The sequence below is a fragment of the Pyricularia oryzae genome, chromosome 3 (genome assembly GCF_000002495.2).
Source record: "Pyricularia oryzae 70-15 chromosome 3, whole genome shotgun sequence".
NCBI lineage: Eukaryota > Fungi > Ascomycota > Sordariomycetes > Magnaporthales > Pyriculariaceae > Pyricularia > Pyricularia oryzae.
The window spans coordinates 4,048,309-4,059,832 of record NC_017849.1 but is presented as its reverse complement, the minus strand read 5'-3'; the positions used below and the strand labels follow the sequence as shown (position 1 = coordinate 4,059,832).

Below are 11,524 nucleotides of genomic sequence, written 5' to 3'. Positions count from 1 at the left end.
ATGCCGCCTTCGTCAACCTTGCCGAAAAGTGACCGCGTTCCAAGATAGGGGATTCTGCAGGCGGCGTGCATGGCTCGGTGCTGAATTCGTGTTGACGCAGCAGATATTCTCCCAAGCACAACCACAAATACAAAAAAATATGACTTGATTGAAGAATTTCATCTCTTAGACTAAGTAACACCACTACGTGAACAGAGCTCGTTGAATTACAGTTCTTGGGCTGGGTTTGGCCTTGTTAATGCTGGTCAAGGGAGGTGCTGCGCAAAGTGTGGCGAGACTTGTGCAATCCCCGCACTGTGGAATGCCACGATTCAAATGTCTCGACTCTGAGGTGGAACAACCCGACATGCCTATTGTCAGCAGCGACACGGCGACCGCCAGATATCAATTTTGCGGCCCAATCCCAGATAAACACCTACATCTCAATCATCCTCCCAACCGTTGCTAATCATCCAAGCGTAACCACCATCAATATTTTGATTTTTCACGCGACACCACAATTCAAATAAATCCTCAGTTTATCCAGACCGCTCGTCATGTCGAGAAGACCTCCCAACCCCGCTGCCGAACGGGCGGCTCAAAACCAGGCGACCATTAAAAGCCTACTCAAGTTAGAAACCAACAAGATCTGCGCGGACTGCAAGCGTAACAAACGTTCGTCGCCTTTCGCTTCTTGATACGATCATCCAACCCTCACAAAGCGGACAACGGCTGACACTTTATTGTACAGATCCACGATGGGCGAGCTGGAACCTGGGCGTCTTTATCTGCATCCGCTGCTCGGGTATTCACCGAGGAATGGGCACCCACATTAGCAGAGTCAAGTCGGTCGATTTGGATTCGTGGACGGATGAGCAGTTGCAGAGCGTCTTGAGCTGGGGCAACGCGCGCGCAAACAAATATTGGGAGTCCAAGCTGGCCGCCGGTCATGCGCCATCCGAGGCCAAGATTGAGAACTTTATCAGGACAAAGTACGAGCTTAAGAGATGGGTCATGGATGGCCCGATGCCTGATCCGGCGACGCTTGATGCCGAAGCCGACGATGATATTCCTTTGAGCCTCGTGAAGGAGAAGCAATCCATCGACCGGAAAGAGTCTGTACGGAAGGCCTCGCTGGGTCAGTCCTCCGCCCCTACTTCAATCCGCCGAGCACCGGCGCCCCCAGCTCCGGAGCAGGATTTGATTGGCGGTGACCCAATTCCCGTTCGTGCAAACTCTGCTGGCCCTGCCATGTCCAAGGTTGCGTCAAAGGGCGAGCCGGCTCCGCCTAAAACGACAAGCACAAAGGATTCTTTGCTGGGCCTGGATTTCTTGGGCACGGAAACTGCTGCCCCTCCTCGCCCGTCTAGCACTACCGGGACAGGCGGAGCCGGAGGACAGTCTCGGCCGGACCTGAAGCAGTCCATTCTTTCTTTATATGCTACTGCACCGCGGCCACAACAGCAAGCACAGCAGGGATCATTTGGCGGTATGAACTCGCCACCCCTGCAGCAGCAGCAGCAGTCTCAGGGTGCGGGTGCATTTGGGGGCATGAACGATGCATTTAGCAGCTTGAGTTTCAACACGACTTCAAGCGCTCCCAAATCCCCTCCCGCAAACGATGCCTTTGCCAGCCTTGGGGGGTTGTCTAGCTCTCGCTCCCCACCGCCGCAGCAGACGTCGAACACATCTGCTTTCTCGGGTCTTGGCGGTGGGAGCTTTTTCGACACAAAGCCTGCACAGACTCACCAGCAAAAGTCGTCATTTGGAAGCTCTAGCGGCTTTGGTGGACTGACTTCACCCACTGCCACCACAGCATCTGCGCCCCAGGCAAAGCCTGCTGGAACGTCGATGCCCGCCTCTGCAGCGCTTGGTGACCTTTTTGACTTTTCTACTCCGGCCCAGACCTCGACTCCTAAACCCAGTGCCGCCCCTGCGCCAAGTTCCGACTCCGTTTTTAATCTCTCAGCCTCGACCCAGGTCAAGTCACCTCCCGCCACCTCTAATCCTACGTCGACAATGGGCACCAACAACTGGTCGAACTCTGATGTTTGGGGCGCCAACGACGCCTGGTCGACACCCGAGGCCGCTGCAGCACCTGCCAAGAGCACAGCGACAACCATGCCGTCGAGCAGCTCAGATGCTTTTGGTGGTTGGGGAAGCAGTGGCGGTGGCGGTTTAGCAAGCCAAAGCATCGTTCCGGGGGCTTCTGGTGGTTTCCAGCCCAAGGTTGCTGCTGATGAGGAGTTTGGCGGATGGGCAAGCAGCACGGGGACGGGGAATGCGTCAGGAGGGACTGCCAAGCCTGCGGCCGGGTTCGGGGGCAATGACGACTTGTTTTCCAACGTGTGGCAGTAGAGCAAAATCGCATGAGCCATAGGTAATATCGGGAAGATGTGGGATCCTGACCGGTTCGGATTGGACCACGGGAGGCAGGGGTTACCATGATTTTGGAGCCATTTTTTAAATGGTAGTCTTGTTCCTGGTATTGCACCTTGCGTCCATCTTTCTGTCATGTAACTATACACGGGGGAGGTTTCGTTTTACAGTACAGTACCAGCATCATTTTATCAACTCGGACAACGAAATGAGCATACGGAAGTTGTGATTCCCAGCTGGCCCAAGGGAGTGAAAATAACACATTTTGGATACACTACCCTAAACTCATTAATCAACCCGGAACGCCTTGCTATGCCCAAACCAGATTTCACCTGCCTTGCAGTCCTGACTGCCTCAAGAGTAACTCTACCCTCATCCCTCGTACTAAACAAGACACGCTAGCTATGGATGTATTCGCACAACGTCAAGTCGCTTAAGCCATGTGCGTCGTTGAAGTCTCGGCTCCTGAAGGCCAAACTGGAGAAGCTGAAGGGTCCTCTCAAGTGGAGCGATCACGTATCCGCAGGCACGACAACAGATTTCATCCTCCGACCGCTTGTTTCAGGCGGTGGGGTGTATCCCCAGACGGCAGATGGCCTAGCCCGCCGAGCACCGGCACTCAGAAGAACAGCTTGAGACCGTAGTAGAGCACGAGGAAGATTGCGATCAGGATGCCGGAGAGCTTGAGGACGGCGACCTTGTTTCCCGATGCAGCCATTCGGCCGAGGCGCGTTGCGGAACCTTTGAGTTGCGTGCCCATGGTGGAGAAGGTATCGGACTAGAGGGTTCGAGGGGTTATATTGTCAGCGTTTTTGCTCTTGTCCGTCCGCGTTCGTTCGACCATTCCCTCGCTCTCTTCATTTCCCACTCGACAGACACAAAGCGGACCGCTACCACAGAGCGACGGGCAGGCCCGCCGGCGCGATGGGGGGTTGGTGGGGGTTGCAACTGACAGTAGAGTCGATGACGTCCTGTGCCCGCGCATTGTCGTAAATGTCGACCGTCACGCCTCGGAGGGCCGACACCTTTGCGGACAACTCATCCAGGCGGGCGTTGTTTTGGCGTTCGCGCTCGTAGGCTTCGGACATTGTGGCGGGGAGGATCGCTTTGAAGGTCGGAAAAAGAAAAAAGAAGAGAAAAGAAGAAAACGAGAATGCGGGTGGAATGTGACCGTTTGGTTGCTCGATTTTGAACGATAAAAAAGGGAGACGTAAAGGTTGTTGCGGCTCGGTCGGATTGGCAATTTTACCGCCCGGCGCAGGCGGATAGGGCGGGTTCGACGGATTACGACGGTGACGTTCTGTATGCGGTAGCTGCCCCTGTGGACGATACTAGTAAGCCTCCCCGAGTCACTTGATCCTTTGGATTTCCTCTGTAATTCGACGATGACACTGTGGGACGAATAGGTTGGTGATTGTGATGATTTTTTTCTCTCTCGTTTGTTCACTGATTAATTACTTCATAGACCACCCGCCTGGTTTACTGCGTTCAGTCGCTTGGATCCATGCCCCTGGCCAAGGCGTTGATCGAGAGACGATCAAGAACAAACCCCGGCCACACCAGAGTCCATGTGACGCCAAGTCTCACCGCCACACACGGCGCCACAAGGGGCTTCAGGGTCGCGATCTCGGACTGGCTCTCAGCAAGCTTGCAAGGTATGACGCAGTTTTCGTCTGTGGTGCTGCCGCCCTCACTTTGATCTTCCGCTCAGCGTAGATCTTGGGCCATGGTACCTGCTGTACTGTACTGTAAGCTTAGGCCTTTCTCGGGGCCAGCACCAGGCCATGCCATTTCAATTTCTCCGCCGCAATTAGTACAACGCCGGCAAGCACCTTGTTCTAGTCTAGGTCTACTCTAGTTGCCACATCTGACAGTTTTAAGTCTTTGAAGCAGCTTTGCCCGATTTTTGGTGTTCACAAGGTTTCCTACTAACCAGTTGCCAGTTACACCCTTGCCTACCTCGCCATCCATTTTTTTTTTTTTTTTTTTAGCTATTTCGTGGTAACAACGCGTACTGTAGTAGTATCGAGGTTTCTGTGTTTGTGCATAGAATCATTACCACAAAAATACTACGTAGTATTATCGTGGTAAGTAGCAGTAGTGTTGACCTCCCTACATTTCCCCACATAGCTCGGCCGGTCGACATGACGATCCCTGGAAACGGTTTGACGGTTGCATTTATCTTGATTAAAAACAGGCAACACCAACCCTGGCAGCTCGTATTCATGACAAAAATGAGGTGGTCGGACCAAGAAGTGTCACCGTCAGGGTCGCAATATTCAAGCTGTTTGTTGTATGGTATGCGGTTCTTTGATAGTATAAGACTGTGTCCTTCCCTCTTGGATAGGAGAATGAATCCAGGTTTTTGATCACTATTAAGATCTAATACATCCAACCATCCCCATCCCATCCCGTGGTTGTAGCAACAAAGCAACAGTCTTGCAGTCATATACCCTCCCTCGGACAAAATGCGTTTCTCAACAATCTTTGCCGCCGCCGCTGCGGCTCTTCCGGCTGCCAGCGCGCCGACTGCAGTTTCTCTTTTGGCCGCCGGCCCTATGGACCCCACCCCGGTCAATGTGCTCATGATGAAGCCGGGACAATTCAACTACAACTGGACCGTCACCAACTGGGAGGCCGGATGCGCACGTGGCGGATGCTACTACGGTGCGTTTCGCATTCCATCCTCACTACTCTCCGCCTAGGTCACCCAACTAACATTTATTAATTGCACGCAGGGTTTGACATTGCCGCAGATGAGTACACGAGCTACCCCAAGGCCCCGGCTTTCAAGGCTCACTGCAATGGACAAAACGAGGGCGGCCCCTACACCGTCTGCGAGATGCAGGACGGTGGCTCTGCCGCCAGGCGAGTTGCGGCTCGCCTCCTGGAGAGGAATTCTTCGGACCCCGTTTACATCAGGGTTTCTTACCAGTACGCCGACAGCCAGCCGAACGCCTACTTTAACTGGACCGGCACGGGGGAGACCAGCTACAACCAGTTTGTTGCACCGCCCCAGACATTCAACGTTACGCCCTCCGAGGTTTTCGGCGTCGCCTAAATCGGTGTGGGTAACGGTAACACTGTGATGGAACATGGGAGGTCAAAACAAAAAATGGAATGAGTCATGACCATGACGATTGTAATTATACGCGGGTACAATGCTGGACCTTATAACTAATGGGTAGTACACTTAATTTAATTCGACCATCTTGGAAGAAACAACAATTTGTTCACCAAGCTGCATACCGATGGAGGTTGATCAGAGGAACCTGAATATCCATCTCTACGAGTAGGTAGTCTGTACTAACGCACACTGTGCCCAGCATTATCCCTTTTACCCACTGCTAATTTCTTCAGGGCCACAGTATAAATTGTTGCCGCCATTGTCAACCACCACTCAGATGCTCTCTCGGCTGTTGGTCACTGGTACCTAGGTACCTAGCACCTGGCGGGACTCCGCCGTCCTTGTCGTCGCTTAATTCCCTAGGGCTTACTGGCTCCCAATTCTAGACCAGATCTATTGTAATGGCGGATGCCCGCCAACTTTGGATGAGCGCGGCTCCAATCGTCGACATGGAGGTGCTTTGCTTTATTCATATTCCATCAGCGGCGAAATGTTCCCTAGAGCCTGAATTTTAAATTTGCTTATTGTGATTTAGTCTTTCGCAATCAAGCCGAAAGAACTTGCTCCCCCTCAAAAAATTGTTCATATCAGCAAGTCAGCAGAATCACAATGTCTCTCAATGACAAGGCACCATCAAAGTCGGCTGTCGAGAGAGACAACCCACCACCCCGGCGCAAGTCATGCCAAGGTTGCATCAAGGCCAAACGACGCTGCGATCTCGGCTTTCCAACATGTCTTCGCTGCTCACACAGACAGATCGAGTGTCACTACGACAGCGCTGTCCCCATTAATAGAGGTTCTGGCGGGATCCCGGCAAGCCGCCCTGCACGTTCCAAAAGAAAGCAGGCCCAGGCAGCCAGTGGGCACGCAGCTTTTGAGTCGGGTTCACAGAGCTTGCCGCTGTCCGGGACCTGCGGGACTGCAACCGGCTTTGATGGGTTATCCTTCTTGGACGACCCATCACTGACGAACTTACCTCTGTTTGACAATGCTCCAACAAGTGCCTTTCCAGGAACAAAGACGGCCGAGTTCATCCCCAAGGACGATGGCATCTTTGGCTGCGAGGGTTCATTGGATAACCTTCTTTGTCTTCCTAATTCCGTGTTTGACGGTCTAGACCTTGATAGTTTCCAAGATCCTCCGCAAAACATGGATCCGGTGCTTGCTCGGCCGCAGGAACCACCTCATACAGACCTGGTTTACCTGCCGATACCGAACATGGCCACGGAGACCTCCTTCACCATATCATACATGATACGTACCCGCTTGTCCTACACCATACCGATACTGCTAAGTGCACCCAAAGCTTTTGTCGAGACCACAGGCACACCATGGAGCCATCCGTCCCTCTACAAAGATGGCTTCCCGCCCATAATCGAAGATATGTATGCTGCATGCGCCCTATACATGGCCCGCACTCCAAGAAATGACGCCGTCATCATGCGGTCCATCGAAGGCAGGCTGGCCAAGGCCATTAACAATCCCCTGCCGTCAATCGCTTCAACGCCCGAGGTCTTGTACCGTACCCAGGCTCTGCTCATGTACCAAATCATGCGGACGCTGGATGAGGGCCTCGCCAGCCGGGTCGACGATGCCGCCGCGACGGCCGCGTTCGAGGAGTCAATGAACACGCTGAAAGATCACCTCATCATTGAAGCCGGCTCCACCGACGTGTCGACCACGTTCATGATGGCCAGCCTGACCGCCCAGTCAGTCGTCGATTTTGAAAAGGCTGCATCGCTGCACACGAAGCAAAGGGGGATCCGGAGACCCACGAAACCCTTGCAGCTCTACCCGCTGGGTCCGACCCGCGCCTTCTGGGAGCAGTGGGCCTTTAAGGAATCGGTGCGGCGCACCTACCTCATCGCCTTCTTCTTCTCTCAGCTGATGAGGATGGCGACGGGTGCGCCCATGGGGACATGCACGGGTCGGACGGCCACCTGGAACTGCTGGACCCTCGCGGCCGACCTCTGGCGCGCACCGGACGCTATCGACTTTGCCCAGGCCTGGAACACCAACCACAAGGCCATCGGGGACGCGGACGACGGCTGCGGCCCGATCATCGTCTCCCCGGGGCAGATTCAGCGCGTGCTGCACGAGGCAAAGGCGGAAGACTTGGATGATTTTGCGCGCGTGATATTGACCACCACGTTGGGCGTCGAGGAGGCCAAGGCCTGGCTCGCCTCCAAGGGCGGAGTTTTGTGAGCGCGGGGGTGCGTCTCGATGGGGTTGTGTGGATGGGCTTGGACGAATAGAGTTGTTTAGCGATCGCCTGGTTGAATAGAGTTGTTTAACGATCGCCTGGATGGGTTCGTGGTACACGGGATGAAACTGCAAATACCATTCAGGTTCAGGGGCATCTAGAAAGAAAGTAGCATAGGACAAAAGTGGCGCATGAAGGAGCCGCTGCCGATTTTGTTTGACTTTTTTTTTTTTTTTTCTTTTCTTCTCATCCTTTGAGAGAAATACCCGTTTTGAAAGTCAATTGACTTTCTGAATGTTGGGATGTGTTTTGTCCACCCATTCCAGGGTAATCGCGTAAGCCTGGTGGGGCTAGGTATTGTTTGGTTCACCCCCAAAGTGAGTGGTACCAATTACACCGGACGGAAGCAAGGTGTTTATTGTTGGTGCACACCCATACAATCACCAACCACATCACACGTTTGATCTGGTGTTGTTGCCGCCGAACAAAAGACTTCGGCCAGATCTGTCTGATGTTTTTTTGCTTTCTCAACTGAACAGACCAAAAAAAAACTCAATCAGAATTTCATATAATCCTTCATTCGTCAGGGTGTTGTTTTGTTCGCTCATTTGCCAACCCGTAAGATTCTGGGCGCCTGCCGATCTCACATAAAATCGCCCCCTTTTTTCCCTTGGTGTAAGACCAGTTTTTTCGGAACTATCGGAAACAACACCTGAACATTCCCTTCCATCCACGACAGAACAGAGGCAATGGAAGCACACAACGCAGCAGTGGCGACCATCTCGGCGCGCGTGAAGCACTTCTCGGACGCGCGGCAGCCGTTCCGCATCTACCACGGCTCGACCAACAGCACGCGGCGGTCGGACAAGCGGGCCGACAACACGGTCGACACGAGCGGGCTGGACCACGTGCTGTCCGTGGACCCGGAGCGCAGGGTCGCCGTGGTCGAGCCCAACGTGCCCATGGACGCCCTGGTCGCCGCCACCGCGGCGCACGGCCTCGTCCCGCCCGTCGTCATGGAGTTCCCCGGCATCACCGCCGGCGGGGGTTTCTCGGGCACGTCGGGCGAGAGCAGCTCGTTTCGGCATGGCGCGTTCGATGCGACGGTGGAGTGGGTCGAGGTCGTCCTGCCCACGGGGGAGGTCGCGCGGGCGTCGAGGTCCGGGGAGTGGTCGGATTTGTTCTGGGGTGCCGCGTCGGCGTTTGGGACGCTCGGGGTCGTGACGCTCATGGAGCTGCGGCTCGTCGAGGCCAAGCCGTACGTCCAGCTCGAGTATCACTTGTCGAGTGGTGTTGGTGACGCGGTGGACAAGATGCGGGAGGAGATGGCACGGGAGGAGAACGATTACATTGACGGTATAGCCTATTCGCTGGGCGAGGTGGTCACATGCGTAGGACGGCTGGTGGACGCGGTGCCGGAGGGAGGCAGGATACAGCAATTCACAAGGCGCAAGGATCCGTGGTTTTATGTACATGTTGAAAAGGACATCCTGCCTCGGCTCAAGGGCCGAGGGCGGAAGCAGATTGACGGCAAACCTGACGACAAACACGAAAGCATCAAGTTTGCTACAGACTACGTGCCCCTGACGGACTACCTATTCCGCTACGACCGCGGCGGCTTCTGGGCCGCGAGGTGGGCGTTCCGCTACTTCCTCACGCCCTTCAACCGGGCCACGCGCTACGTGCTCGACCCCCTGCTGCACACGCGCGTCATGTACCGCGCGCTGCACAAGTCCGGGCTCGCCGACTTTTGCATGACGCAGGACGTCGGCGTGCCGTTCAACAAGGCGGTCGAGTTCGCCACGTGGCTGGACGCGGAGCTGAAGATATACCCGCTCTGGCTGTGCCCCCTGCGCCTCCGCCGCGCCGAAGGCCCAGACTCGGCCCACGGCCTGCACTCACAGTTTGCCGACCCGGACGCGCCCGACCTGCTCAACTTTGGCGTTTGGGGCGATCTGCCCAGGGGCAACATAGACCGCCGGGCGGCCGTGCAGTCCAACCGGCTGCTCGAGGCCAAGGTCGCCGAGCTGCAGGGCAAGAAGTGGCTGTACGCGCAGGCCTTTTACACCGAGGACGAGTTCTGGTCCCACTACGACAGGGCGTCGTACGATGCGCTGAGGAAAAAGTATGGTGCGGATTACCTGCCCAGCGTCTACGACAAGGTTCGCGTGGATGTTGACGCCGAGGAGGCGGCGGATGTCGGGGGCTCGTTGGGCACAAGGGCCAAGAGGACTCTTTGGAAGGTGTGGCCGGTGCGTGGTCTGTATGGCGTGCTGGCAGCCCTCAAGAGCGATGATTACCTTATGCAAAAGACTAGGCGACAAGACAAGGGTGGTTCAAAGGCCACATCGTAGTAGGGGGTGGAATGCCATGAATGATGCTGATTATTATTGGGCGGTTGATCGTTTGTTCTCTTTTTTTTCTCTGATTATTATTATTGTGATTTTACAACAACGGTTCAGTGTGGGTTTCCGCGCATCGGAATTAAATACCGCTGTGATTTGCTGTTCTTCAAATAGAAAGAACGCCTCCATGTCGGTTGAATTAACAGGGCAAGACCGCCGGTGACTCTCCTCGACCTTTAGCGTTTACTTTTTTAAGGTTCTTCAGAGGCACAGCCTTCTCAAGCTCATTCGTCACATGGCCGTCATATGGTGAGTGAGAACCTACCTACTTCACAGAGATCGGAAATCGTGCCCTCGTCATCTTTATCCTGCGATACACCTCGGCAGCTTGGATGCCCAAAAATATCTCATCTGCGACGTACACCGCTTGTGTGTCAAGTTTTTGAATGACTTTGTTGCTTCACCACTGTTCATGGGTCGCCTTTGCGCCCAGTCCAGGCTAATAGTGGCTGCGACAAATGAGAACGACATCGCTCCTAGCTGCTCCTACGTCCGAAAGTTTTGGGTTCTGGACCCAGGCAATATCTAGTTCTGCAAGCAGCCGAGTGGAATTTGGGTTTGATCCGTACTTGCAGAAGCCTGGTTGAAGGATTCAAGGTCTGGCAGATGTTCAATATCGATCACTACTGACTAGGCAGGGAACGCTTCATGTTGCATATGCAACCTATATCGGCAACTAGACTGGTACCTTACCTATCTATAGGCCTTGACACTCATCAGAGTTGTGCGAATGCCTAACTGCCTGGACTGGGAACTGCTACATGCTCCAGGCCCCTTATACCTCAACAGTAGCAGTGTGCTGCGTTCTGTTTAATCACCAGGAGCACCCAATTTTGTACGCTGCATAACACGATTTGCTATAGCTGAGAGTTGGCTTTGACTGTAGCTCTCTCCTACTCCCTGATCGCGCGGATGACCTGCCCCGTTCGCTAGCCAATACCAGTAGACAGCCTACTACTCGTCGTTTCCGGCATAGAGCGATCATTAATTTCCTATTGTTGGCGTTAGTGCTGAGTCTGATTCCGTCCCGCCTGGCGAGGTTGCGTCTCTTTTTATCCAGAGCCCCCCAAATTTTTGCACGACTCGAACAACCTCGCTATGCAAGCCACGGTCAAGATGACCCCTTACTCTACACTCTATCGTACCACCCGATGGACGCTTTACCAAGGTACACGTGTATGCAGATCGCATCCTGCAAACGGCAGGTACCTACTTATGCCGATTCTCTATTTACAGAAACATTCCTCGGAAAGAATCGATATGACGGTACTTACCCCCTAAAGCTTGATGGTGATCTGGGGTAAGCTCAGTATGCGTCCAGCCCTGCAATCTGAAGTTTTCCTACCCGACAGTATGTAGGACTTGCATGATGAAACGAGAATTCATTGCTATTTGTCAGACTCCGGCTCTTTGTGGAAATTTTTTGCATCT

At 54.1% G+C, this 11,524-nt stretch overlaps 6 protein-coding genes across 6 annotated transcripts; 4 read left to right on the top strand and 2 right to left on the bottom strand.

The window, feature by feature from the left end:
- Window positions 1-36: 36 nt before the first annotated feature.
- MGG_04954 (stromal membrane-associated protein 1) lies at window positions 37-2,627 on the top strand. The gene is made up of 2 exons (XM_003712402.1): window positions 37-654; window positions 731-2,627. The coding sequence occupies exons 1-2, from the start codon at window positions 537-539 to the stop codon at window positions 2,335-2,337; spliced, it is 1,725 nt and encodes a 574-aa protein (XP_003712450.1). The 5' UTR covers window positions 37-536; the 3' UTR covers window positions 2,338-2,627.
- A 350-nt stretch (window positions 2,628-2,977) lies between these two features.
- MGG_04953 (uncharacterized protein) lies at window positions 2,978-3,446 on the bottom strand (the record flags this gene model as incomplete). The annotated part of the gene is made up of 2 exons (XM_003712401.1): window positions 2,978-3,136; window positions 3,312-3,446. 2 exons carry the CDS (start codon window positions 3,444-3,446, stop codon window positions 2,978-2,980), a joined length of 294 nt encoding a protein of 97 aa, XP_003712449.1.
- Window positions 3,447-3,846: 400 nt separating this feature from the next.
- MGG_15119 (uncharacterized protein) lies at window positions 3,847-4,329 on the bottom strand (the record flags this gene model as incomplete). The annotated part of the gene is made up of 2 exons (XM_003712400.1): window positions 3,847-3,994; window positions 4,292-4,329. The coding sequence occupies 2 exons, from the start codon at window positions 4,327-4,329 to the stop codon at window positions 3,847-3,849; spliced, it is 186 nt and encodes a 61-aa protein (XP_003712448.1).
- Window positions 4,330-4,632: 303 nt separating this feature from the next.
- On the top strand, window positions 4,633-5,586 carry MGG_16836 (uncharacterized protein). Its single transcript, XM_003712399.1, has 2 exons — window positions 4,633-5,025; window positions 5,097-5,586. Exons 1-2 carry the CDS (start codon window positions 4,827-4,829, stop codon window positions 5,417-5,419), a joined length of 522 nt encoding a protein of 173 aa, XP_003712447.1. The 5' UTR covers window positions 4,633-4,826; the 3' UTR covers window positions 5,420-5,586.
- On the top strand, window positions 5,582-8,161 carry MGG_16835 (uncharacterized protein). Its single transcript, XM_003712398.1, has 2 exons — window positions 5,582-5,650; window positions 5,727-8,161. The coding sequence occupies exon 2, from the start codon at window positions 6,095-6,097 to the stop codon at window positions 7,688-7,690; it is 1,596 nt and encodes a 531-aa protein (XP_003712446.1). The 5' UTR covers window positions 5,582-5,650; window positions 5,727-6,094; the 3' UTR covers window positions 7,691-8,161.
- MGG_16834 (uncharacterized protein) lies at window positions 8,097-10,547 on the top strand. The gene has a single exon (XM_003712397.1). It carries the CDS (start codon window positions 8,438-8,440, stop codon window positions 10,040-10,042), a length of 1,605 nt encoding a protein of 534 aa, XP_003712445.1. The 5' UTR covers window positions 8,097-8,437; the 3' UTR covers window positions 10,043-10,547.
- The last annotated feature ends 977 nt before the right edge of the window (window positions 10,548-11,524 follow it).

What these genes read in the sequence shown, in the direction of transcription:
- MGG_16834 (XM_003712397.1), top strand. Translation starts at nt 8,438, where the DNA reads ATGGAAGCACACAACGCAGCAGTGGCGACCATCTCGGCGCGCGTGAAG.
- MGG_16835 (XM_003712398.1), top strand. Translation starts at nt 6,095, where the DNA reads ATGTCTCTCAATGACAAGGCACCATCAAAGTCGGCTGTCGAGAGAGAC.
- MGG_16836 (XM_003712399.1), top strand. Translation starts at nt 4,827, where the DNA reads ATGCGTTTCTCAACAATCTTTGCCGCCGCCGCTGCGGCTCTTCCGGCT. An exon ending in ACGTGGCGGATGCTACTACG is followed by an intron (nt 5,026 to 5,096) that starts GTGCGTTTCGCA and finishes AATTGCACGCAG; the next exon opens with GGTTTGACATTGCCGCAGAT.
- MGG_04954 (XM_003712402.1), top strand. Translation starts at nt 537, where the DNA reads ATGTCGAGAAGACCTCCCAACCCCGCTGCCGAACGGGCGGCTCAAAAC. An exon ending in GGACTGCAAGCGTAACAAAC is followed by an intron (nt 655 to 730) that starts GTTCGTCGCCTT and finishes TTTATTGTACAG; the next exon opens with ATCCACGATGGGCGAGCTGG.